A 23,274-nucleotide genomic window follows, 5' to 3' on the forward strand; every position below is an offset into this window, starting at 1 on the left:
ACGAGAGAAATTAGAGACAGAGCTTAAGTGTGTGTTTTGGGCGGTGTATGGAATATGTGTATAATGAATGAATTATTTGGTAATTAAGGTTTATATAATTATGGATCATGGGCTTAAGCCCATAGTCTTTCCTTCTTTCCTTCATAACCCAATTCCATAATCCATATTCATTTAACTCAACACTAGCCCGACTCATAATAACTCATATTTTCATTTTATTAACCGAAACTAGAATACGGGATGTTACCGAAACTCAACTAAACCAGTGAAATAATGAACATGATGAAGCTTTTGAAGAAATATATGAACATCATAACCGAATTATGCTAAGTTATCGAAATTTACTCTACATAATTATTTTTACAAACCATACTATCTATTATTTTTTTATATTTCACGTATTACTATACTTATTGATCGACAAATTTAGTTCAAAAAATGGCGGAGCATCAGATAGTAACATTTTATTTATATTTCAATTTATTAATATTTTAATTGGTTTTAAATACTTATAATATTTTAACAAATTAACTAAACTGTTTAATTTTTATTTTTCAATTTCAGAGTCTTTCGATAAAACTTGCAGATATGGGTTCTCTTGATGTTAAATTGCATTATCAAGGTTTAAGTACAGAGACGGTACAAAAATATCAATTATCAAATACAAATGTTGTGTAAAAGTAAATGTTTAGAGATTTATGATTTGTTTATAGGATTGTTAGTTATAACAGTAACTTAATCTTTATATAATGTAATACGTTATTTTTCTTTATAAAGTCATAACTCACATAATTTAAATGGTTCAGTCCGTGTCGTATGTAGGGGCGGATCTATGGTATAAATGGGTGGTTCCTCGGAACCACCTGTGTTTTGAAATAATAGTGTATTTATTTATAGAAAATTTAATGAACCACTTTATAAATTAGGAAGGAACCATCTTATATACATTTGAAGCGCTCGTCCAGCTGGTAACTTATTGGTTCGTAACCTGGAAGTCATAGGTTCAATTCTGGTTTTTTAAATTTTTTTTTACTAACTCACCCTTATATCAATTAGGGTTTTATAATAAACATACACATACTCCACAAAACACACTGCGGCATCTCTCCCCTGACCCCTCTTTAAGCCTACCAGCCGTCCCAGTTCGTTCTCCTAACCACCGCGGTACCGCCGCCACTTTTCCGATCGTCCGTCTACACTCCTCCTACCGCTGCCTAACCTTCTACTCTTCCTCAAAGCTCGATTGCTCTAATCCTCCTACTTTGAAGGTAAATTTACATTCATTGTTAAATGTTAATTGTTCTTGACTTCTTTTTAAATATTAATTGTTCTTGATTGTTATTTGTTAACTACTTACTTGTTAAGTTATTTGTTAAATTTAGTTTTTGTTAGATTGTTGGTTTTAATTTGTTATTTTGTTAGTTCTTAACTTGTAAGTTTGTAACTGTTGATTTGCAGGTATTATGAATATCAAGAAATATTTTGAAAGTGAAGTAGTGAACCATCAAACCTTGGATCATCATCTTCAATTAGTAAACCGTCAAAAATAAATTTGGATGGTCTTCCATGGGGTCCTTCCGAAAAGCAACCAATTTCATCTTATCACCCAAGTCAAAAAGATGAAATTAGACGGGCATATCTACTTAGAGGTCGGTGTCAACCACTCGGACATGATTGTCCTCTAACAAATTTTAGTGGTAGATTAAGACGCTTTAATGAGGAATGGTACACTAGTGAAGTTGGAAATTGGTTAGAATATAGTGTCAAAGCGAATAAAGTGTATTGTATGCATTGCGACTTGTTTAAGAAATGTGGACAAAATGATGCATTTCTAAGTGAAGGATTGCGATGTTGGAATAGGTGCCGAGAGAAATTTATCAATCATGTTGGTACATGCAATAGTTTTCACAACAAAGCACGTAAAAAGGGGGAAGACTTACTTAACCAAGCTCAGTCTATACATGTGGCCATTGATAAAGGAACATATATAAATAAAAAACAATATAGAGTCCGATTACATGCTTAAGCTAGACTTACCAAAGCATTGTTGAATGGTTCGTTAGCTTTTCATGGTCATGATGAGTGTGAATAATCTTTTTACAGAGGAAATTTTATCAAGTTCTTAAAAGTGTTTGGAGAACTAAGTGAAGAAATTGGTAAGGCTATATTAGGTAATGCTCCTGGGAATAACCAAATGACGTCTCCATCAATCCAAAAAGAACTTTGTAATTGTTTTGCAGAAGAAGTATTAAAGAAGATATTTGAATAACTTGATGATGATGATGTCTTTTCCATATTAGTTGATGAATCGAGAGATATTTCTAAAAAGGGACAAATGGCCGTGGTTTTAAGATATGATGATAAATTAGGATTTGTGAAGGAGCGATTTATTGGCCTTGTTCATGTTATGGAAATGACCGGGTTATCTCTTAAAGCTGCAATTGATAAATTATTTGCTCGCCATAATTTGAGTATTGGTAGGGTAAGAGGCCAAGGATATGACGGTGCAAGCAACATGTCCGGTGAGTTTAATGGTTTTAATTTTGAAAGAAAATTCTTCAACATATTATGTTCATTGTTTTGCTCACCAACTTCAATTTGCTGTTGTGGGCCTTGCAACCAAACATCATAAAATTTACAAATTTTATAAAGAATTGTCAAATTTAGTAAATGTTGTTATAAGGCCCCGTTACCGGTGCCCTACTTTGGACGTTGGATTTACTCATAAACACAGTTCTGAATATCAGAGTTAATAAAAACATTCGCGGAATATTAAAACATTCAAACCATTATATTACATAACCATCCTTTCTTGTCTTAATGGGCATTCAAATTATTTAAACATAAAACATTGTCTTTTAAAACATCATAACATAACACTTCATTGAGATGCCAGTGTCTTCAAATCCATGCCATGTGCTTCCCCTCAAGCAAGTTGCCTCAATCTACTCACCTGCGTGCATACTAAAAGTCAGCTACGCTGAGTGAGTTCTAGTTAATCAGGCGACATACAATACATTCACATACTAGCATATGCACCCGGAGGTATAAACCTTCATATCTTCTTAAACACTTACTTACATACATACTATCATTCTTTATTTCGTACTTACGTACTTTCATTCATACATACACGTTTTAAAGAGCATTCCGCCCTATAACTTTCGCCGATAATATTAGGGTTGGTTCCCTACATTCGCCGATATTATTTGGGTAGGTTCCTTACATTCGCCGATATTATTAGGGTCGGTTCCCTACATTTGCCGACATTATTAGGGTCATTTCCATTCATTCGTGCTACTATAACATACCTGTCATTTACATACTTTCCTTGACAATATGTGCAATCTCCGAAGAGCGTTCACGTACCATCAACATTTCATACATACATTGTTCATACATCATACATACGTCATTCCTACATCATACATATCAATCATACCTTTAACTAACACTTGACGGCACATGCAATATCCGAAGATCGTTCACGCACCGTCAAGCAATCGTCATACATAAATCATACAAGGCATACACTTACCACCTAAGGTAAGTGTATTGACTTTCACATCGAGTATGCACACAGCCCCGAAAACATAACAAGGAAGTGGGGCTAGAAACTCACCTCAATGCGGTTGCGTTCACCGTTTACAGTTATTCCCTTCTTGAGATGTGCACGACTAACTGTATAATAATTATACGTATCAATAAACTATCACTACACATATCGTCTTTCTAGTTTAATTATTACCCTCAACGAACAGGGGTCCGGGGCCAGCGCCCCTGGCAGCGGGGTCTAGGGGCGGCAACCCCTAGCAGGGTCCAAGGGGAAGAGCCCCTGGCTGGGGTCGAGCTGCCATGTCAGCTTGGAAAAATTTTGTTTCTATTAACTGTCTTATCACGTTTTTCATTAGCATTTTGAACCATTAATTAATTTGCTACTTAAAAGTCCAAGGACTTCTTTGTAATTAAATCATTCTTCTTTAAGTCCAGGGACCATTCTGTAATTCTATTAAACTTCTAGTTCGTTACTTAGCCTTAACGAATTGACTTGTCATGACGAACTGGTTTTCGTAACGAATTGAACCCTTTAACGAACTAGACCCTTAACGAATCCGTCCATAGCGAACCAGTCTAGGTAACGAATTGGACCTTCCAATTCGTTATCTTTTAACTATAGCGAATCAACGGTAATTCGCCATCTTTTCCCTTAACAAACTGAAGCTAATTCGTTATTTTCCCTTAGACGAATCAGCTAACGAATTACTTCTAATTTGTTAATTACCCTTAGCAAACTAGGGTTAGGTCAAGGAATGTTAGAACATTCCCTGACATTCATACCTCGTATTAACTTTTCCGGTGCCGCCGCCAGAAAACAGCCGAAAAACCGAGGATTCGCCGGAAAAACGAGTTTTAACTCGTTTTTCGTCCAGTTCGATCCAGATCTGAGCTAGGGTGACCCCTAAGATCATCTTAGGTTCGGTTTATACCCGATTCCACCTGGATCTCATGACTTAAACGGTTTAACGATGTTGGATCGTCGTTTCGTGACCATATCTAACGGGTTTAAGCTCATACCACATAGTACTATCATACCTTGGATAGGGATCGGTTCTTCTTCTATGTTTCGGCTAGAGAGAGAGAGACTAGAGAGAGAGAGAGAGCTTAAGTGTGTGTTTTGGAAGGTGTATGGAATATATGTGAAATGAGAAATAAATGGGTAATTAAGGTTTATATAATTATGGATCATGGGCTTAAGCCCATGGTCCTTTCCTCTTTCTATCATAACCCAAGTCCATAACCCATATCAATTTAACCCAACACTAGCCCGACTCCTAATAACTCGTATTTCATTTATTATCCGAAACTCGAAAAACGGGATTTTACAGTTGTTGGTGCATCTGGTAAAAAAATAGATTTGTTAAGAGAAAGTCAAAGAGAAAGATTGGGATTGAATTCGGAAGTTGAAACCGAAAGTGGAAAGAATTAAGAATTGTCACTTGCAAGAGCTGGGGATACACGTTGGAGTTCTCATGAAAAAAAGAATTCTTCGTTTGCTTACTTTATTTCCTAGTGTTATTAACATGCTTGAATATATAGAAAATCCGAGAGAGTTTTCAGATCACCAAAGTGAAGCACGTGGACTTCAAGTATTCATGAAAACTTTTAGTTTTGTATTTTATTTACATTTGATGAAACACGTCTTGGGTGTTACTAACACATTGTGTCAAGCACTTCAAAGAAAAGATCAAGATATGTTGAATGCAGTTAATCCAGTTAAGTTAACTGATGAAGGCCTAAAAGTTATCGACTTGAAGGTTTTGACTCACTTTTGGAAGATGTCACGTCCTTTTGTGACAAATATGATATTGAAGTGGTTGATATTGAAGCCGAGTATGTTAACCCGAGATATCGAAGAAGGAAGACGATATCACCAGTCGTTACCATTATGTGGTTAATACTTTCAACACGGTTCTTGATATGCAAATTCAAGAGCTTGTAAACGGCTTTAATGAGGTGACCACTAAATTTCTTACCAGTATGAGTTCTTTGAGCCCGTCTTGTAATTTTAGTGCCTGTAGTAAAGTTAACTTGTTAAAGTTGGCCGAGATGTATCCATGTGATTTTGATTTTGATGAAAAGGAGAAGCTTGTATATGAACTTGGCCACTACATTACTAACGTGAAAGAAGATAAGCGGTTTGCCAACTTGAGTGGCTTAGGTGATCTTGCCAATATGATGGTGAAAACAAGATTACACACTGATTATCCGTTGGTATATCGTTTAATAAAGTTATCATTAGTTTTGCCGGTTGCAACGACAAGTGTTGAAAGATGTTTTTCTTCAATGAAGAATGTGAAAACAGATTTGCGTAATAGGATGAGTGATGAATACATGAACGATTCTTGCAATTTTTACATTGAAAAGGAATTCCTCCAACAAGTTTCAGTTGAAGAAGTAATGCAATGATTTCAAAAGATGAAGATTCGTAAGGAACAACTATAAGTATTTTTTTTTCGTAAAGACTATTGTATTTGTATTATGTGTTTTTAAATTTATAATGACAATGTCTCTTTTATTATTTTATTAATGAACTTTGCCCGAACCATCGAACCGACCCGGAATTTTTAAACCTGACTCTATGAAATTGAAACATCAACAAGTAGTGCACCACCTGAAAAAAATTCTTGAATCCACCACTAGTCGTATACATGAACCTAACCAATGCAACTGCAATTCATGTTCAACTTCTTTTTCATATTCCAGTCATTGTGTTTAGCAAATTCAAGGCCATTTTTAAATTATTAGAGGTATGCTAATTTTGAATTAGGTATAAACCTCACAAATCACTATTACTACTTATTAAAGATTTCACGATTCAAAGATTTAAGTATTATCGTTGATCATGTTGATTTGTTAAATATACACGGGTATATTTTCAACAGACCCGTGTTACACACGGGCATCTAACTTTATTTCGACAAATTAATTTCTTGTTAAAAAACAAAGACTAGAGAAACTCGAGGCTAAAATTGGAATCACACAAATATAAAGTTTTGTCGGATGGAATTGGGTTAAAAAAGTCCTTTTATGTAGGTGAAAAGTCAAACATGGTGGGGGAAGAAGAGTAAAATTTAAAATTCTCAATTCCCTCGTATTTCCTCTCTTCTCTTTCTTTCAAATTTCGAAAACCACTGAAACTCAAACATACATAAGAGCTAGGGTTTCAAATCGGTTTTTTCAGCGGACCATGGGCTGCTTCTTCGGCTGTTTCCGCGTCCGAGACGACCGCCGCACTCCGATTCACCTTCTCTCTCAACCCAAGGTGAATTACATCTCCACCTTAATTCTTACGTTATGCAGTGAATTACACGTGGTTTATGCCGTTCAGGATCCTGTTGTATCGTCCACTCGGAATCCGTTATCGTCGCTGCTACTTTTCGACGGTACGTGCTGCTAATTGTTACTCGCCTTCGTTCGTGTAATTGATCTAATTACGTTGCTCCGTTTCAGATCGATGATATGTTTCTGTTTAACGTGATTAATTAACTGAGTTAAGCAGGTGTTGTTAATTGTTACTCTCATACGTTCATGTTATTGACCTAATTGCGCATATTAGAGTGAATTCCGTTACTTGGATTTAAATCGATGTTATGTCTGTGTTTAACGCGATTAATTAGCTGAATTGTTGTTAATTTAGCTGAAGATAGTAGGCGTTGTTAGTTGTTACTATCATACGTTCATATAACTGACCTAATTGCATATATTAGAGTGGATTTCGATTTCCGTTACTCTGATTCAAATTGATGCTATGTTTCTGTTTAACGTGAATAAATTAGCTGAATACAGTATGTGTTGTTAATCGTTACTCCCATACATTCATATAGATTGACCTAATTGCATATATTAGCTTGAATTTCGGTACTCTGATTCAAATCGATGCTAAGTTATTGTTTAACGTGATTAAATAGTTGATGAATTATTGTTAATTTAGCTGAAGATAGAGATCAACCGTCAGCTAAGGATAGGAAACACAGTGTTGCAGGATCTGCTGCTTCTGATATCAATTTGCAGGAGTTGACAGCTGAGGTAATTAATTACTACCTTTCGTTTTCTTACGTAATGGATTTAGAGCTGAAAGTAGGGTTGGCACATTTGTGTTGAACTAGAAGCTACACTTAGAAGGCCTTAGGTCACAATAGTCTTTAACTTTTGTGATGAATGATGTGTATGTTTTAGCTTCTATTTCTCAGTAAGATAAGCTTTAGTATCATGCTTTTATACGTCCTTTTCTGATGATAGAACTTGATTTTCATTTCTTTTTGGAATTTGCTTACGTGATCCGCTTTTGTTACGTGTGATACTTTTCATTTTGATTGCAAGTTTTTTTGAAACCTATTGGTTCAAGTGAATTACTAGCTTTTTTTTTTCTCATATTTTGGAGATGGATTTTTGTTTGACCAAGTGAGCCTAACTATAGTATGGCATGGCTTATATTTTGAGAGCTGCAAAGTTTATTATCTGAACTTATAAAGTGTTTGAATATGTTACAATATGCTACCTTGGTTTTGCTAATATATATTTAGGAATATGGTAATGTGAGTTGTGTTAAAAATAACTATTTAGACTACACATTTCAAAGTTTCTCTAACATGAAGAAAAGGGAGAATGCTTATAACTTATAAGGCGTATAGAACATTAATTTTTTAGCCAAGCAACAAAATGTTAAAGATCATCACTCTTTTTTAGCATTTTCGAGTAAAATGACTAGAAGGCAACTTATTGTAATGGAAGTGCAAATGTAAACAAAGGTGCAAAAGGAAATACTAACAGATTCTAGTTTTTTTTTTATTTTTTTATTTTTAATTTCTTTTACAACAAAAAATACCCCTTTCTCGTGAAAATCGTAAGAACATTTCACTAGGGGTTTTTGTAATATACAATGTTTGCCTTTGAAATTCTTTTGTTTTTCCTTCAGCAATTACTACAGATATAAAGATGATAACTGTGGTTCACACGTTTTTTAAATTTTGTATTGTTGAGGGGCGTTTTATTAGGTATTTGGTTAATACTTATAGTCAACTGTCAAAGACTTCTATTGACTTACGTGCTAAGTCAAACCTTGCAGTTTTTCGCGGTAGTGGGAGTATTTTTTATCATAAAGCTTTCTATTAGGATAATATGCCAATTCTAGGTGTTTTATATTTCTGGAAATACAGCCTTATAATTGTTCTCATGCCGTTACGAGCAATTATAGTGCAAAATTGAGAAGGAGATATGGAGTGTAAATGGTTGAAGTAGTTTTTGAAACAGTTTCAGAAACTTAACATATCAAAATCATAGTTGAATCACACAAGCGTAATACATCTTCTTTATAGTGACAAATTAAACTTAGGTAATGGTTAATACGTAGTTTGTTACTGACAGGTTAAGAACACATTAATTTATGATATATCATAATCGCAAACCTTTCACCTATTGATCCACCACAGCCACAACGAATGAGTAATCAGTAATTTTTCTAAAACCTAATATTAAACTCATTTCAGTGTATAGGCGTGAACAGTAGAAACGTTTTAAATGCGTTAACTGATGAACATAATTTTGTTGCTTATAGCATTTTACTATACAGATGCCGAATTTATAACTCAGTTTTGATCTTAGGTTTCAGAATTTAACTTTAAAAATACATTACGTCTTTAGCTTAATAGGTATTACATAATGAAAAGGCAGGAGCTCTACTTTAACTGGCCACCTAACTGGGAATTGTGTCTGTGCAGGCTAAATTTCTTAAAGATTGTGGCACTTTACCGCATACCCCAGCAGAGATTCGGAACAATGAGAAACTGATATATTTAAAGTCTCAAAATGGAGATACAGATTCTTCAACATATCATTCGTGGCTTCAAGATGCTGGTATTGAAAAGGTCAAACTACAACCTGATTCGCAACCAGTCAAACTCTTTGAGAAATGGGAGAATGGTTCCTATACTTCATCACATTCACCAGACAGGTAATTCCTATTTGGAAAAATAACTGAAAGGTCGTTAGTTTCTGATTCTGTGCAGTTCTATCAGTTGTTTAGTTATAATCAGTCAAAATTATTGTTAGTTTCTGATTTTGAAATGACCATGGTGCACTTAAGTTTTGAGTAGGATGGGTATGTTTGTGACCAGAGATAGCAAATTGGACAGGCCAGACGGGTCGGATAACGGCCAAAATGGCTATTTAAGAAACTTCTTTTATTTAATCTTTTGAATTATATAAAGAAGTAATATGCTAAATATGGTTAAAAAACTATATTGTTGCAGTATTAACACAACTTTATTTAAAAAATACTTTTTAGCGGTCATATGCTTGTTTGATATCTATCCCTTTATATCACTGCTTCCGAAATAAAAATATTTATAACTTGTCACAAACAGAAAATTGACAGTTTGTGTGATGTTTGTGTTCTGCAGTTGTGTGACTGGTCATAGTTCAGAGAGGGTCAATTCCAGCTCAGCTCAGAAAGTCAAACATAATTTAGAAAACACTGATGTCCATGCTGATCTGGCTAAGTGCAGAAACAAATTTGTTCGATTTGACTGCAACATTGATGCATCTCCATTTTCACTTAATAGTTCTTCATCTGAAGTTACTTGCCGAGAATCAAAACCATCTGGATATCCAAGTGATTACAGTGTTTCAAAACCTTCACCTTACCCCACTCCTCTCACCTTAACCAATGACATGCAGACACCTGGCACTGTTTTCTCTTCATATTTACATAATAAAGAATATCAAAAGAATCCAAGGATTAGATCTCATCCCGTGTCACCAGTGGTGACCCCTGTTGAAAATGCAGCTCAATTGAAGAAATTAGTGGATGAAAGTTTTAGCTCTGATTGCTACTCTGCTCAATCAGAAGAACATTTTGAAAATGGAGAAAGTACAGCTGGCAAAGAGTTGAATGTGGATACTAGTTTGTCATCATGGCTGCCACCTAAGCAGAAGACCAATCAAGTCGGCAACAACCGTTCATTTACTGGTAGGACTCCTGTGGACAGGCCTATACTAGGAATGGTTGCAGCCCACTGGAATGCTGATGAAGTTGTTGATTCTCCACCCAAGTGGTGGGATGGGAATGGAATCCCTAATTCAACTAACAAGTACAAAGAGGTAAAGTTGGTGGATTTATTTTACAGTTTGTTTTACAATTGCTGTTGTATAAAAATATAAACAATGTGTAACTTGTTTTTCATTTGGTTTTGGTTTTGGTTTTGGTTTTGGTTTTGCAGGACCAGAAAGTTAGTTGGCATGCTACACCTTTTGAGGAACGATTAGAGAAGGCTTTATCTGAGGACAGACTTATTGCTGAGAGGTATCATAAACTTTGTGCAGCCTCCTTTATATTTCAAATCAACAATATATATTTGTTGTTAGTAGGGTGTTCATAAACCGTGGACACTGAATGAACCGTTTAAACCGAAGCAAGTTAGTTCATTTTGGCTGGTTTGGTCTAGAGTTGGTTTTCTGTGGTTTGGCAGTTTAACGGTTCAGTTGATGGTTTAGAACTGTTTAGCCTTTTATTACACTGTTGAAGTACACATTTTATGTACACATTCATATACAAGTAAACAATTTTGAAAAAGTAATTAATTGGTTCAAACTAGGGGTGTGCATGAAAACAAAAATACCGATCCGTAACTGAAAATACCAAATTAACCGAACTCAAATAAAATTAATAGTTTGGTTTTATGCTTTCATAAAACACCAACTTTCGGTTTGGTTTTGGTTTGCATGTAACTAAAACCAAAACGAACCGCATGTATAACTTTTCATTTTTACTTTGAATGTAAAGTAATTTATAAACTTAAATATTTTACCCTAAATGTATATTAATCCATTAATCATTAATTAACAAAAATTTATTGACTCAAATACATTATTTTGGGCCAATTTTTTTCGTCCCAAGATTTTTAAGCCCAAATGGTAAACTGAAAAAATCAAAACCGAATCGAACTAAACTGACAAGGCGAAAACCTAAAAAACAGAAAGCAACTGGTTTGTATTTCTAGAAATTTTTTGATTAATGAAGTGAAACTGAAAGGTTGTTGGTAAGCAGGAAGCAACTTGGAACGAGACCACTGCGACATGCAGACTTGAATGAGAAAGAGGAGCATGAAGCTTCAAGCCATTTTGAACCTGGGTGATCATGACTGCATGAAGATTAAGATGTAAGTAGTTGTTGAGATTTCCATAATATAATGAATTATCAGCAATGTGGATTGTTTGGAGTGGTTTATTGTTTAAACTCTGGTGCTTGGTTTTTTGTTTGACCAAGATATGTTATTGTCTGTAAGCTTGGTTGGTTTTAGACAAATAATGTATATATAAAAACCAAAACAGACCGGATCATTTGCAGTTGGTTGCAATGGAGCTTCAGCGTGTTTGTGTAATTTTAAAATATCTATGTGTTCCTATAAAAAATTCGGACCAAGAGTTTTGATGTATCACAAGTCACCTTTTATCAACTCAATATTAACTTAGAAGTTAGACCTATATGTCATGAACATGGATTATGGCATCCAAAAATGATGGGTTATGTGTTGTTGTCGAATATGTATTTGGAGATGGTAATTGGGATGTTGATTTAAAGGTGAGGAAGGCGATGGTTGATAAAGGCATTAGGAAAGATTTAGGTTGTAGTTGGATTAGTGAATATAAAAAAACCATACATGCGATTTACATGTATAAATGCACAGATTATGTATATAAACAATCATCTGTTTTATAGTTTTCTAGGTTGATAAAGGCATTAGGAAAGATTTAGGTTGTAGGTTGTAGTTTGTTCATCTGTTTTATAGTTTTCTAGCACCAATATACACATGTTTAGATAATATGATCTACATGTGTAGATTATATACATAAAAGAACAGTTAAACTAATATTTTCATCTTTTGGGAATTTTATGAGATTTTGTGTGAAAACCACATATAATGTCATTTTCTTTTATTTTAAAACTTTTAAGAATTAAAAAATAAATGTTTCATTATGCTCTGTATGTTTTTGTAACATATAGTGTCTTGTATTTGTATAGATCCGTTCAAACATATATATAAAGCAAATTAAGGTTCACTTTCATTTAATTCGCCTATATGAAAAGTCACAAGTTTATTTTATCTTGGAAGGGATCATCATGTCTTTAGACCACTCATATTACGCCCTGCTTGCGGTGCGCACATATAATGTATATATGTGTGAACCCTTGGGTGGGCAAAAGTAAAATTGCACTAATTTTGACGTTATTTTACTAATCACGTGAAAATAACGTTAAAAGTGGCGGAAGGTTAATCAGGCATCATGTGGTGGCGTTGATAGCCGAAAGACAAGGGCACATGCACCAATCAGCCGGTGTCCCGATGATTGAGTGTTATGTGTCTTATGTCCAAGGCTTGATTCAAAACTACTATCGAGCCGGGGGTCTCACCGGAAGCAGCCTCTCTATCCCTATGGGATAGAGGTAAGGCTGTTTACATCTTACCCTCCTCAGACCCTACCATAGCATTGCTATTGGTGGGATATACTGAGTACGATGATGATGATGATGATGATGATGATGATATTAGGCTAAAAGATGTGGATGTTATTTCGCTTTCCATTAGGAATGGCAACGGGGCGGGTTTGGGGCGGGTTTTGCTTAACCCGAACCCGAACCCGAAACCAAAAACCATCCCCGTACCCGCCCCATTACCCGTCGGGTTTAATTCGGGGATTCCCCGTTTGGTTTTTTGTACCCCCCCGACCCGCCCCGTCCCCGAACCCGAAAACCCGAAACCGATCCCCGAACCCGAAAACCAGGTGGTAGCCTGGTAGAGTGGTAGGATGAGAACGAGGAGGAGGAGGGTGGTCCGGTGGTGCAGACGGCGATTGAGTGGATGGTGATGGTGGTGCAGACAGCGATTGAGTGAATCGGGGGCGGAATGGCGGTGGCGGAGTCACTGGTGCTGCAGTGTAACCTAATCAGTCACTTTCCTTTTCCTTGTTAGGTGATGGTGGATTGGTGGTGCACTGGTGCTGCAGATTGAGTGGCTGCGGACTGCGGTGGTAGTCTGGAACAGTGGAACTGAGACGGCGATTAAGCAGAGAGATAGAGATTTGAGATTGTTAGGTTTAGGTTTTTAATATATGTATATATATATTATTTATATTTATATTTATATATTATATCGGGGCGGGTCGGGGCGGGGGTACCTGAACCCGAACCCGAACCCGAACCCGAAACAATCCCCGAAACAATCTCCGAAACCCGACCCGAAACCGAAAAAACAAAACCCGACCCGACCCGAAATAAGCCGGTTTTCGGGTTTCCCCGTCGGATTCGGGGATTTTTGCCATCCCTACTTTCCATTTTACACCGTTATATCAGCGTCACGTCATACATCACTCCATTACATTATTTATTATTCATAATACCATGGAATGGTCACCAATTTACTACTTTCCTCCCTTTTCAAATAAATTAATAGTAATTAATTTAAAAATTAACATATTATCAACTAATTAACTAAAAAATATATTAAAAAATATTAATTTATAACTAAACCAATATTTATATAACTAAAAGGTTCAGCCCATTTGTCTGATACGCTAAAGCTCACTTCTTTTATCAGCCATTTCTTTTATATCTCTAAAAAAACCTTAACACTTTATCATCTTTCTCATTCTCTATTGTATTCAACGAACTAGGTATTCGTCCACAATCCGACCTCACGTAACCATCTTTTCAACCAAATATTAATTTTGTGTTTTAAACATATCTAAAATCTTCAAGTTCAACGGCATTTTCAGCGGTGAAAATTCCACCACAAACTCACCGTTGAGTGGCACCAAGATGGATGGGGCGGTGTTTGCCGTCGGCACCGCCAGCCACGTCATCTCTTCAGCGGCATATTGAGCTCCATACCGTTTAGTCTTAGTAACTACTTAGTGGTTTGTTTAACTATTTGAAAAAAAATAAAAGTAAAAAATCAAACAAATGCACAAAACTATTCACATCATCAATCCAATTTGCAAACTTTCTTATTGTCAGATGTCAACGTATCTATAGTATTTTTTTTTAATTTCTTTTGTTTTTCTTTTACTCTAATTATTTTCAATTATAATATTGATTTTTTCTAATAACTTGTAATAATTAAATTTTTGATTACTAATTTGAAATCAAATCACTTCAATTTTGCATATTTCCATCCAATTTGGGTGATTAGCTTTAAAGGAAAGATTAGTTTCATACATCAAATCCAAATAATCAGATGACATAAAAAACATTAATTTTGTCTGTTAGATCATTTATAAAACGAGTATATAATTTAACAAAGAGCTTAAGAGCATCCAACATAAGGAGGTATAAAACACGAAGTGCAACATCATAAAAATATTATTTTTTTAAAAGTATAAAAAACACACAAAATAAGAAATTCTAAAAACATAAAAATATATTGACACATCATTAACATTTTTTACACCCAAAACCCCCAGCCAACCCCACCACCTACAAAACGCTCCACCTCTATCTTATTTTTATCCAAGAACTTCTTCTAAAAGCTGGTCAAAAAATGAAGTGCACAATAGATAAAAATTGATGACATCCCACACTTGTGGCCTAGTGGTAGAAAAACTTGGGTAATAATAAGACACAAGTTCGATCCCCTCTTTTGTCACTTTGAATGAATATTGACAATGATGGATTTGAGCTAGACCTTGCGAGGTTGTTAGCTTGGATCTCGAGCCCACCTGTGCTTTCATCTCATCGTGTTTTACGCCGGAGAGTTCTGCTCTTGTGGCGGCATAACGACTGTCTAGTGGCAGCCGACGGTATTATCCCCTGATAGAACTTTCAAGCCAAACTGTGTCCCAATTAAAACATAGCTCTCCAAATTAGAGAGTTGAACGACCTAAAGAAAAAAAGAAATTTACGGTACTAAAAAAACAGAAAATGATGACGTATAAACACCCAAAAACAACCGTCAAAATGTGGATGTTTTAAAAATGTTGTCATCTATTCGAGACATGTTTAGAGTCCTCGGACAAATTGAAGTTAAATTATTTTATAACTAGTATTGGAGCGTTGCGGGGGGGAGTTTAGAGAAAACTAACCATATCTATAGACACACAAAAAAAACTCACCAACTCACAATATCTATTAACACCTAAAAACTTGCATACCAAATGATTATTAGTATGAAGAAAATAAGTCAACAGATTATTTTATGAACTTGGGTTTCACATAAATGTAAATAGGCTCGAGATAAGCAACAGTCTGCAACTATTGTCCAAACATAATAAGCTGCATGACATGCTCTAACTGCAAAAGACTTTGGCAGCTCAATATTTGCTGATGTAGACGCCAATGGAAGTGTCCATGTGATGAGAAGCCATGTTATTTTAATGTTGTGAGGCATATAACTTTGTTTTGTTTTAATTTTATTTATCTTGATATTGGTTGGCTTGCAACATTTATTACAAAAACTTTAGTCGCACCAAAAAAGACATTCACAAATATAAGTGCATAATTACCTGCATTATTTAAATTGTTGCAGCTGTCTTTACTCTTTACATCGGGTCAAACCTTTAAACCAGGTTATTTCCTTTGCCCCTCTTCTTACCCTTCTTGTCATTCACAAACTAAAACATAAAACCTTTTATAGTGTAATAATTGATGATTTAGTTACTAAAAAATATACATGTCTACTTATTTTTAGAGAGATAGTGATACAATCTATTATTAAGACACTTTAAAACAAATAATTCAAAAGAATTCCTAATCACTTATAATAAGAGGAGTAAAACAAAAGGCGTAACACATACTTTAAGACTATGCTAAATCAATCAAGTAAACAAATACTAAACAAAGACAAACCTATATAGAATACATCCTCCAATCAAGTTACAAAAAGACAATTGAGCAATCTATTTACTTTGATACACAAAAACAAATGAGCAGCAAGTACATAAAACATCACGACATAAAAACAACAACTAAACCAAAGAAAACTTTTATGTGTGCAAGTTGTAAGTTGTAAGTACAAATCATGTAAACATAACAACTTCAACAAACCTATCATGTTCATAGAAAAAGTAGGTGTAACAAATCATGCAGTCACAAATAAAACAAATAAGTAATAAAGAATCATGTTGAAGCAAATACTTAGTCACCTATCAGTTTCACTAACTAAGAATCATACAAACCACTGCATAATCCAAGTGTCAACTACAAATTAAAGAAGTAAAGTTATGAAATACATGATCGTTTACAATATTTCACTTCACTAAATCAAAAACATAGAAAAATAATCCATTACCTAAGCTCAAGATAGCAACAACCGCCCTAGTATACAAAACACTTCATCCTGCAAAAAGAAAATATGAAACAAGCTTATCAATTTCAAACATAAACAACAAGACAAGCAGCAGCTGACAGTTAGTTTGTTCGTTGGTTCAACTAGTACTATTACTATGGCTACCAATGCTACAGAGGGCAGTTTGGATAAAATTAAACGACATTTGGCATCCGCCTCGGGTCGGAACCTCTTCTTAAGCGATCTGAAACAGTACTACATCCTTTTTCCATATTTTCTAATAATTTACAATCAAATCCGCTGATTTATTCATTAGGGTTTTACATTGGTAATAAACCAATTATAACAGACCTATTTCTTCTGACTTCTAGCTTTAATTCTTTTTATTTTCATAGCTAAGGAAATGGAATGAGAGATGGGTAATCTTAGACCCGACCAACAGGAAAAATGGAATACAAGTAACATTATATGCCTCAATAATTTATTACTTTTTTCCATTAAAACATCTGGCAATATTCAAGTTTGTCTGATTTTTTTAAAATTGTTAATGTTTACAGGATCAGAAGAAATGACCCGAATGTTAAAGGAACAATCTTGTTTGATTCAAATAGCACAATCATTACATCGCCCTATAATTTCCAGCAAGGTCACTGCTCAACATTATAATTTGCTGCACACCGGATGATTCTTATCAATTGTATATGTTTTTTTTCCAGTGGACTACCGAAGTATGATAACTGTATAATTTGTATCCACCACATTTGTTATTGGATTTGTGTCATTTGCATTCTTGTTATCATAACATTTTGTTAAAACTGCTGCATGTAAACCCTAACTTGATTTATTAGATATTGCAACGCCACAGAAAAAAGAATATTTTCTTTGTGCAGAAACTCCTGCTGCAGCTAGAGCTTGGGTGGCGACATTGCAGTAAGCGATATGCCGCTTTTTATATTTTTGAAATAGTTATTTGTATCAGATTTCTTATAAACCATATGCACAAGCAGTGCAACACAGTTGGTATTGAGGGCTCATAAAGAGGCAGTAAACTCATTAGCTGGAAACAGTAACGCAAATTTAGGGACAGTTTCTGCTGTCGTAACTGCTGCAAATTCAACTGCTCTGGAAGCTTCCAAAGAAATTGAAGCTGCTATGCAGATTTCAAGGAGAAATGCTTTGGGATCAGTGCTGAATAAAACGCCCGATGCCCCATTGGATGATCTAACAATCATGAAGGTAGTTTTAAAAAGTTATAATCAGTCAAAAACGCAATATGGCTAATTATCTCATTTTATTATAGGAGACACTAAAAGTGAAAGACGAAGAGCTGCAAAATTTAGCCAGAGATATTCGTGTTAAGGATTCAACAATAAAAGAAATAGCAGAGAAGCTAACTGAGACAGCTGAAGCAGCAGAGAGTGCTGCATCTGCAGCTCTTACGATGGATGAGCAGCGGAGGATCACAGCTTCTGAAGTTGACCGGCTAAATAAAGAGTTGGAAAAACAAGCTGTGTCTTACAGCATGAAGGTTTGTAAATTTGTATATATATGTGATGATTTTACAATGCTAAATTGGTTTTTGGTTTTATAGTTAAGAGAAATTGAAGAAAAGGTGATGGTTTTGAGTAAAGAAAAAGAACAACTTATCAAGGAACGAGACTCATCTCATCAAGAGGCGCTTTTATGGCGATCTGAGCTGGCAAAAGCTAGAGAACGTGTGGTCATTTTAGAAGGAGCTGTTGTTAGGGCTGAGGAGAAAGTTAGGGTTAAAGACGCAGAAGCTGAAGCTGCAATAAACGAAGCAACAGAGAAAGAAACCGCTGCTAGAAAGGAAAATCAAGAACTTTTGGCATATATTAATATTCTACAGTTACAACTTCAAAGGTCCGTTTAACTAACACATTCACATTCCAGTATTCTTCTTATTTGCTGATGTGGCGGGTTTGCAATATTAGCAGGCAGGAGGAGAATACTAAGCAAGTGATGAAAGAGGAGAATCTTGCTCGCATCGCGATAGTCAACCTTTGACCAAACACGTGCATCCATCTGAAGAAAATGTGGATAAAGCATGCCTTAGTGATTCCAGGAATATTCCAGTTTCAGAAATAAATTTAGTTCATCCACCACCGTCTCTATCTGTGGATGAAACCGGTCCGATTAATGATGGTGAATGGAACGATATAGAAGCAACAGAAGCAAGAATCGCTGATGTTAGGGAAATTGCACCTGATACTGAAAGAAGCAGTTTGGATATTCCCGTCTTTTTACAGCCAAATGATACACAACAGGAACAAGCAACGGATTCGTACCATCAGCCTTAATGCATGGCTACGCAAGAAAAAAAAACATTTTTTTTTGTTTGTTAATGAGGATGACTTGCTTTGGATATAGGGTGAGTTGAGTTGTGAAAATGATTTAGAGTGAGTTATGCAAGTCATTGTAGTTGCTGACTTTTGAGGCTTGTGAATTGAGTGCTTTTGTTAATGTTATATGCAGGGTGTGTCTGGATGCGTGTTTTAAAATTAGTTACCACAATTTCAAGCTGAAATAATCATTTTTATACGCTTATCTTGCTTATTTATGATTCTCTTATTACAATTTTATACAACATAAACACATCTATCTGATTCTGATTACCGGTTATCGCAAAGTCGCTCTTAAAACAAGCATCTAATGTGCCTACAAAACATGTTCAAACCTGCTTTGATTAACCTACGACTATGAGAGTGCAAATGACACATGTTGGGTGTTAAGTCAAAACATAAATAGTAACATTTGTCAGTTAAATAGGACTGTCAAGGTTGTCCCTTAAAATAGTACCAAAAACATAATTGATCATGATTATTATTAACACCCAAAATAGGGGGAAAAAGGAAAAAAGAAAGCTTGTTTCTTGTTATGTGATTTACATCTACTTTCATGATTTTGGTTTTACTGACAACCACCACCATACATCCACTCACTAGGCGCTCCTGCTAGTGATCAACCAAGAATGATTCCAACCCGTTAACAGTTTTTGTTAATTCTGTTCAGTGCATCCAGTCAGATTTCTGATTAGGCCGCGGGGCGTTCTATGTCAGCAGGACCGCTCATGGTATCACTATCCATGCTGGTGGTGCGGCTCCTCCTGTTCCTTCGTTCCTGTTTTCAAAAGTTAAACGTGTTACATTATTATCAAAAGAACTACCAGAGTATAGATGGTCATGTAGATTAAGGTTGTATGTACTTCTCTTTTTGGAACATCAACTAGATATGGGATGACTAATTCAAAATCCAAAATGACCACAATACCCCTCTTTGATTTGTAAGATTAAGAGACCGGAAACACTTTTGACTTCATACATTAAATGCAATAATTAGAAGAGTTGACATTTTAACACATAAAACCTCCTAATCATTATAATAAAGCATATTATAAAACTCTTCGAACCATATTTAGCACACCAGTTATTAAAAACAACAAATAAAAATATAAATTTAGAACAAAAAATAGGCTCGGATTATCCCAACCCATTTAGACTCGTACCAAAACAACACATGTTCCCACCCATTTAGCAACTCTAACCAATGCCTGTTAAATACCAGAAGAAAAAAAAAAGGTATTACCTCACGATATGGGAAATCTGAATCAAGCATTCTCACAACTTGACTCATTTTAGGCCGTTTGCTAGAGTCAGGATCAACACATCTAAGGGCCACCAGAAGTGCACGTTTTAGAGCATGTGTTGACGGTTTAGGGTCAATATTTGGGGCAACAACTTCCTCTGCTCTCATATTTCCGACCATCATCTTCAGCCACTCAACAAGATTGACCTGCCAAAAGTTTAAAAATGATTGAAACTTGTAGCACTCTTTACTGGTCAATTCTGGATTTGTTTTATCTCTAGCGAATCAAACCAGCAAATAAAAAGATAAGCTTAAAAGTAACCAGCTAAACATATGCTTATTATAAAAGTAATACAATTTTTGTAATAATATGACACTAGTTATTGTACCTCATTTGCAACTCGACTGTAATCCACTGGATCCCTTCCGGTTACGGCTTCCAGAAGGAGCACACCAAAACTATAAATATCACTCTTTTCATTCAACATGCCAGTATTTGCATACTCTGGAGCCACATAACTGCGCATAATACAACATAAAAAGTTCATACATTATTCAACCAACTATATTATAACACCTGTTACATAGAATGGTACATATGTTTTAACAAGAAGTTGACATCTTACCCAAATGTCCCCATAACTCTTGTATTTATGTGACTTTCTCCTGCATCTAAAAGCTTGGCCAATCCAAAGTCAGAAAGTTTGCCATTGAAATCATGATCGATTAAAATATTGCTTGATTTTATGTCTCGATGCACAACCTTTGGTTCTATAGCTTCATGCAAGTAAGCAAGCCTGCAAAATCAGTATCTAAAAGTTTCAGATTCTCAAGACAAAAGTCAAATATACATTTATGGACAAAAGTCTTATGTTGCACACATTTTTAATTGGTTATGTTGATTAAATCATATAAAAGCAATTCAATAAAAAAAGATTCACTTACGCTTTTGCAATACCAAGAAGGACCTTCATTCGTGCTTCCCAAGTAAGCACACCGCTTTCTTGAGTATCTCCGTGAAGCCATTGTTCCAGGTTTCCATTGTCAACATATTCATAAACAAGCATCCTAATTAATTCAATAAAATATGAATTATAAGTCGTTTACTTTGGTTGTGCATTATTTTCAACAGGTCCAATGGCCCAAATGGTCAAACATGTTGAAACTTAAAAGCCACCCAAAATTTATTTTTATTGCATACAACATCCTAATCGTTTTAATTTAAAAACATGCAATATTATTGTTTCAGTAATCATAACTAAAACATTAGTTATCGATTAAAAAACTGCACCTTTGAGTCCCTTCAATGCAATACCCTAAGAGCCGTACAAGATTCTTGTGTCGAACATGTCCTATAGCTTCCACTTCAACTCTAAATTCTTTTTCTGCCTGTCCCCTACCACACAATAAAAGTTTTATAAACCTAAATAATAGCAAAATAACACATTTACAAATTAATATTAAACTCACAAATTGTTAAGTAACTTCTTCACCGCGACCTCGGTCCCATTTACCAATGTGCCCTTATATACCACCCCATACCCACCCTCACCAACCACATTTTCACTCGAGAATCTACCCGTCGCTTGTTCAAGGTCTCTGAGAGTAAACCAGTGGCCCCACCCTAAATGTGAGGTTTCAGGTAAGCCGACAAAAGGAGAACCCATTGCTCCACGTGAAGACTGCTTCCATAAACTTCCAGAAGTTCCTTCTTCCCCTGATCTTGACCCGTATCCTCTTTCATACATAGAACTGCTTTGACTTACATTATCAGCATCACCAGATTTACTCACTCCAAGTTGAAACAGCATCTTTCCTGAACCCTTATTACCACCAGATTCATTATTACCGGTTGCAGACGAATGTTCAAAATTATTATGTGGGCCCGGGCCTCCGACACTATCCACTCTGATATCTTTTGGTACATTCGGTATCTGTGAAAGTGGGTATTTGTTTCTTCTTCTTGATTTCTTTTGGCACATGACCCACATTGATAATAAACATATACACATACAGATTAACACGACAACACATACGCAGATCACGACCCATAGTTTAAGACCCATAATCGACGTCTTCTTCGATAATTCCGTATCTAAACTTGACATTTCTGGTTATGATTGTATAATTGTAAGATATCAAATATTTTCTGGCTTCTGCTAACCCATTAGTTTAACACACCACTTGATTACAAACTTCAAATTCAACATCAACTACAAAATAAAAATCCAATCTTTAACGAAAACGCTAACCCCAAATCTTGAAATAACTACTAGGTTTTAATATGAAATGAATATATTAATGCAATTAAATATGTAAATAATGGGATTTAATTAGGTTTTTTTTTAAGAAAATGAAGTGGTGATCTAAAATAAGAGAAATTTGTAGAAAGACTAAGACTTACTACAAATGTGATTTCAATCTAAAGCCACAAGAATCAAAAGAGGCAGAAGGAAAAAAGAACAGTGGTTAAATTATGATTATGATTATGCAAGAAGAGATTAGTGATGAGAAGCAGTGCACGCAAAGCCACCGAAAGACAAAATCTTGAAGCAAAAAGGAGATTGTTTTGAGTTTGAGGTGAGGAAGAGAGGGCCAACAATTTTGAAGAAATATAGGCACAAAATAATAATAATAATAATAATAATAATAATAATAATAATAATAATCTCGGAAATATAAATGACTCATAAATGTTAATATTCCTTGACTTTTTTACTTATTTTTCTTTTCAATTTTATTTATGTTTTTACGCCATTAGTTTGATTCGGGTAAATATTACTCCAATTATTATTATTTTCAAATTAAATCTTTTATGCTATTATTTTGA

The 23,274-nt window shown here is 35.1% G+C and overlaps 3 protein-coding genes and 1 pseudogene across 4 annotated transcripts; 3 read left to right on the plus strand and 1 right to left on the minus strand.

The window, feature by feature from the left end:
* Nucleotides 1–438: 438 nt before the first annotated feature.
* On the plus strand, nt 439–5,967 carry LOC143563147 (uncharacterized). Its single transcript, XM_077050757.1, has 7 exons — nt 439–456; nt 565–622; nt 1,423–1,432; nt 2,104–2,225; nt 2,301–2,522; nt 5,098–5,315; nt 5,407–5,967. The coding sequence occupies exons 1-7, from the start codon at nt 439–441 to the stop codon at nt 5,965–5,967; spliced, it is 1,209 nt and encodes a 402-aa protein (XP_076906872.1).
* Nucleotides 5,968–6,718: 751 nt separating this feature from the next.
* LOC143563152 (protein JASON-like) lies at nt 6,719–12,192 on the plus strand. The gene is made up of 7 exons (XM_077050760.1): nt 6,719–6,823; nt 6,890–6,944; nt 7,493–7,587; nt 9,279–9,511; nt 9,960–10,659; nt 10,779–10,861; nt 11,606–12,192. Exons 1-7 carry the CDS (start codon nt 6,749–6,751, stop codon nt 11,691–11,693), a joined length of 1,329 nt encoding a protein of 442 aa, XP_076906875.1. The 5' UTR covers nt 6,719–6,748; the 3' UTR covers nt 11,694–12,192.
* A 4,803-nt stretch (nt 12,193–16,995) lies between these two features.
* On the plus strand, nt 16,996–19,346 carry LOC143563148 (uncharacterized; annotated as a pseudogene). The gene is made up of 9 exons (XR_013140609.1): nt 16,996–17,090; nt 17,234–17,296; nt 17,396–17,479; nt 17,555–17,586; nt 17,687–17,768; nt 17,846–18,074; nt 18,139–18,366; nt 18,430–18,722; nt 18,797–19,346. The product of XR_013140609.1 is annotated as an uncharacterized LOC143563148 (transcript).
* Nucleotides 19,347–19,657: 311 nt separating this feature from the next.
* On the minus strand, nt 19,658–22,684 carry LOC143563153 (putative receptor-like protein kinase At2g42960). Its single transcript, XM_077050761.1, has 7 exons — nt 21,915–22,684; nt 21,736–21,840; nt 21,390–21,512; nt 21,071–21,241; nt 20,834–20,963; nt 20,445–20,651; nt 19,658–19,979 (listed from the first exon to the last, which is right to left on the minus strand). The coding sequence occupies exons 1-7, from the start codon at nt 22,550–22,552 to the stop codon at nt 19,893–19,895; spliced, it is 1,461 nt and encodes a 486-aa protein (XP_076906876.1). The 5' UTR covers nt 22,553–22,684; the 3' UTR covers nt 19,658–19,892.
* Nucleotides 22,685–23,274: the final 590 nt, after the last annotated feature.

This window comes from Bidens hawaiensis, unplaced genomic scaffold, assembly GCF_021521415.1.
Source record: "Bidens hawaiensis isolate Kalapana, Puna unplaced genomic scaffold, B.hawaiensis_p1.1 tig00021325_1, whole genome shotgun sequence".
Taxonomy (NCBI): domain Eukaryota; kingdom Viridiplantae; phylum Streptophyta; class Magnoliopsida; order Asterales; family Asteraceae; genus Bidens; species Bidens hawaiensis.

What these genes read in the sequence shown, in the direction of transcription:
- LOC143563147 (XM_077050757.1), top strand. An exon ending in CGGTGCAAGCAACATGTCCG is followed by an intron (nt 2,523 to 5,097) that starts GTGAGTTTAATG and finishes TTGAATATATAG; the next exon opens with AAAATCCGAGAGAGTTTTCA. An exon ending in TAAAAGTTATCGACTTGAAG is followed by an intron (nt 5,316 to 5,406) that starts GTTTTGACTCAC and finishes TGTTAACCCGAG; the next exon opens with ATATCGAAGAAGGAAGACGA.
- LOC143563152 (XM_077050760.1), top strand. Translation starts at nt 6,749, where the DNA reads ATGGGCTGCTTCTTCGGCTGTTTCCGCGTCCGAGACGACCGCCGCACT. An exon ending in CAACTAACAAGTACAAAGAG is followed by an intron (nt 10,660 to 10,778) that starts GTAAAGTTGGTG and finishes TTGGTTTTGCAG; the next exon opens with GACCAGAAAGTTAGTTGGCA. An exon ending in GACAGACTTATTGCTGAGAG is followed by an intron (nt 10,862 to 11,605) that starts GTATCATAAACT and finishes GTTGGTAAGCAG; the next exon opens with GAAGCAACTTGGAACGAGAC.
- LOC143563153 (XM_077050761.1), bottom strand. Translation starts at nt 22,552, where the DNA reads ATGTCAAGTTTAGATACGGAATTATCGAAGAAGACGTCGATTATGGGT. An exon ending in TGCATTGAAGGGACTCAAAG is followed by an intron (nt 21,513 to 21,735) that starts GTGCAGTTTTTT and finishes TGAATTAATTAG; the next exon opens with GATGCTTGTTTATGAATATG. An exon ending in AGAGTTATGGGGACATTTGG is followed by an intron (nt 20,964 to 21,070) that starts GTAAGATGTCAA and finishes TATTATGCGCAG; the next exon opens with TTATGTGGCTCCAGAGTATG.